The sequence below is a fragment of the Fonticula alba genome, assembly GCF_000388065.1.
Source record: "Fonticula alba strain ATCC 38817 unplaced genomic scaffold supercont2.17, whole genome shotgun sequence".
Classification (NCBI taxonomy): domain Eukaryota; order Rotosphaerida; family Fonticulaceae; genus Fonticula; species Fonticula alba.
In genome coordinates this window covers 83,118-85,727 of record NW_009242987.1, presented here as the reverse complement: position 1 = coordinate 85,727, position 2,610 = coordinate 83,118, and the positions used below count along the sequence as shown (strand labels likewise).

General features: G+C 68.9%; 1 protein-coding gene across 1 annotated transcript in view; it reads left to right on the top strand.

Annotated features, from left to right (window-relative positions):
• H696_06020 (hypothetical protein) overlaps positions 1 to 2,610 on the top strand; it is an 8,356-nt gene extending 5,746 nt beyond the window's left edge. Inside the window, exons 3-4 of the mRNA XM_009499786.1 lie at positions 130 to 1,134; positions 1,461 to 2,610. Of these exons, the coding sequence (XP_009498061.1) occupies positions 130 to 1,134; positions 1,461 to 2,576 (2,121 nt within the window). The 3' untranslated portion in view covers positions 2,577 to 2,610. The remainder of the gene's footprint in view (positions 1 to 129; positions 1,135 to 1,460) is intronic.

The window sequence follows — 2,610 nt, the reverse complement described above, 5'->3', positions numbered from 1 at the left end:
CCCCCCCCCCTTTCGTCCCTTGCCTCTTTCTTTCCCCCTTGCTCCCCCTTCTGACGCCCGGTCTTCGTGTGTCTGTGTGCGCGGGCCCAACCATCGCCCTGCTTTGCGCCCTCCCCCGCCGGCCGGCAGAATGCCATCCTCGAGCTGATCGAGGCCCAGGAGGAGCTCATCCGCCAGACGCAGCCCTCGCTGGAGGCCGTCCGCCGGAACATCCATGCCTCCACCTCGATGGCCGACATCGAGGGGTTCCTGTCGCGCACGCGCACCGGCGACAGCATCCCCGCCTACGTGGAGTACGAGGACTTCTATGCGGTCAATTTGGAGGCCGCGCGCCTGCGTGACCTCGAGGAGAAGAGCCGCAACCCGGAGGACGCCAACCGGGTGCCGGCGGCCCGCGTGACGGACAGCGTCTTCGGCCTGCCGCTGGACGCCTGCCTGCAGCGGTACAACGACCACAATGTGGCGGTGGCTCAGGCGGCGGTGGCGGCCCCGGCCCCGGCGGCGGCCCCGGCTTCCGCCGTGTCGGCCCTCTCGCCGGCCAGCTCGGTGTCAAGCATTTCCTCGGCCTCCTCCTCCGGCGGCGGGAATGCCACCCTGCCCGAGGACCCGGTCCTGCTGTCCCAGCAGCAGGCCCAGGCCGCGTCGCTGGCGCGGGCGGTGGCCGCCGCGCGGGCGGCCGCCCAGCACGCCGAAGAGGAGGCCGGCATGGCGCCGGCCGCCCCGGCTGATGGCGAGCCCCCGGCCCCGGAGCCGGCGGCCGTCCCGGTGGAGATCCCCCCGCCGCCGGCCTCCCGGCTGTTCGCCAAGCCGCTGCTGGCCCCGGGCAAGCCCTTCAAGTGGCATGTGCCGGAGGTGGTGGTGGATTGCGTGTACTTCCTGGAGAAGTTCGGCCTCCGCGAGGAGGGCATCTACCGCGTGCCTGGCCGGAAGAACCGCATCGAGGACTTGCAGAATGCCTGTCGCACGAGCCAGCCCCCGCTGGCGGACCACCTGCTGGCCAATTACCCCGCGGCCGATGTGCAGATCTCCGATGTGGCGTCCCTGCTGAAGCTCTTCCTGCGGTCTGCCCCGCAGGCGGTCATCCCGCATGAGCTGCTGCAGCCGTTCATCGATCTGTGCTCGCTGACGGACCTGGTGCGTGTGTGGTGCTTTTGGTGTTTCCTGCCCCGCCTTTGGGGCGCACATTCCCCCATTTCCTCCATTTCCCTCTCTCTTCCTCTTTCTTCCTCTCTCTTCCTCTTTCTTCCTCTCTTCCTCTCTCTTCCTCTCTCTTCCTCTCTCTTCCTCTCTCTTCCTCTTTCTTCCTCTTTCTTCCTCTCTCTTCCTCTCTCCCCCCTTCCTTGGGCATGGTGTTGGGCGTGGCTGCTCCCGCTTGCTTGCCATGGACTTTGGCGATGCGCTTACTGACAAACGTCTCCCCTGTGCCCGCCCCGTCGGCTTTGTGTGGCATGTGCTCACAGAGCCAGCGCAATGCCGAACTCGAGCGCCTCGTCCTCGGCTTGCCGGATGCCAATCGCGACACGCTGGTCTTCCTGCTGCATCACCTGTGGCGCGTGCTGCTTTTCACCAACCACAACTTGATGAATGCCCAGGCCCTGTCCATCTGCTGGGCCCCGTGCATCTTCGGCGACAGCCACCTGGACTTGCAGTTTGTCCAGCTCCAGCCATCTCTGCTGGCGTACATGATCGAGAGCTGCCCGCAGGTGTTCCCGGTCGCGCCGCAGCCGTGGGACGTGGCCGCCTGTGTGTACACCTCGCCGGTGGAGCAGCTGGCCCGCGAGCAGTACATGGAGCGCAGTGCCGATCAGCAGCGCTCCACCGCCGAGCGGGAGAAGTCCTCCATCGCCCGGGAAATCGCGGCCGCCATCCACACCGCCCACCAGGTCAAGGCGAGCCCCTCATCCTCGGCGGCCGGTAGCCCGGCCATGCATGAGCACCAGCACCCGGGCCATGCGGGTGCTGCTGAGGATGACGCGGCCGGGGATGCGTCCTCGCCGCCGCCGCTGCAGGCCTTCGCTGCCCCGCCGCCGCCGCTGCAGCCCCTGCAGCCGGAGGAGCCCGACACCCCTCCGGTGGAGGATGACGGCTTGACCCAGGAGGAGCGCGATGCGGCGGCCGCCCTGGAGGCCGCCCACGCGGCCATGGCCGACCTGTGCACCTTCACCTCGGAGCCCCCGACGCCCATCTCCCCCGGCAGTGCGCATGTCCCCTCGAGCCCGTTCAGCCCGCCGCCACTGGTGCCGGTCTTCCCGGTGTCGCCGGCCGGGTCGGTGGTCTCCCCGCCCGCTGCTGCTGCTGCTGCTGCTGCTGCTGCCCCTCCGGCGGCTGACAACGGCCTGGGCTTCGATGTCATCGACTCGTCCACCATCGACTATGAGCCGTACCAGCCGCCGGCGGCCGAGGCCGCGCCGGACTACTCGGCCTTCATGAACAATGCTCCGGCGCTCGGTGACTTTGGTGCCACCTTCGGCGTGCCGGTCGTCGACACCGCGGCCCTGGAGTTGGACCTGGACGCCCTGCTGTCGGAGACCGCGGCCGCCGTGAGCGCGGCCAACTCCCCGACCACCCCCTTCTAAGGGGGGTGTAGGTGTGCCACCCTTTGCGGGGGGG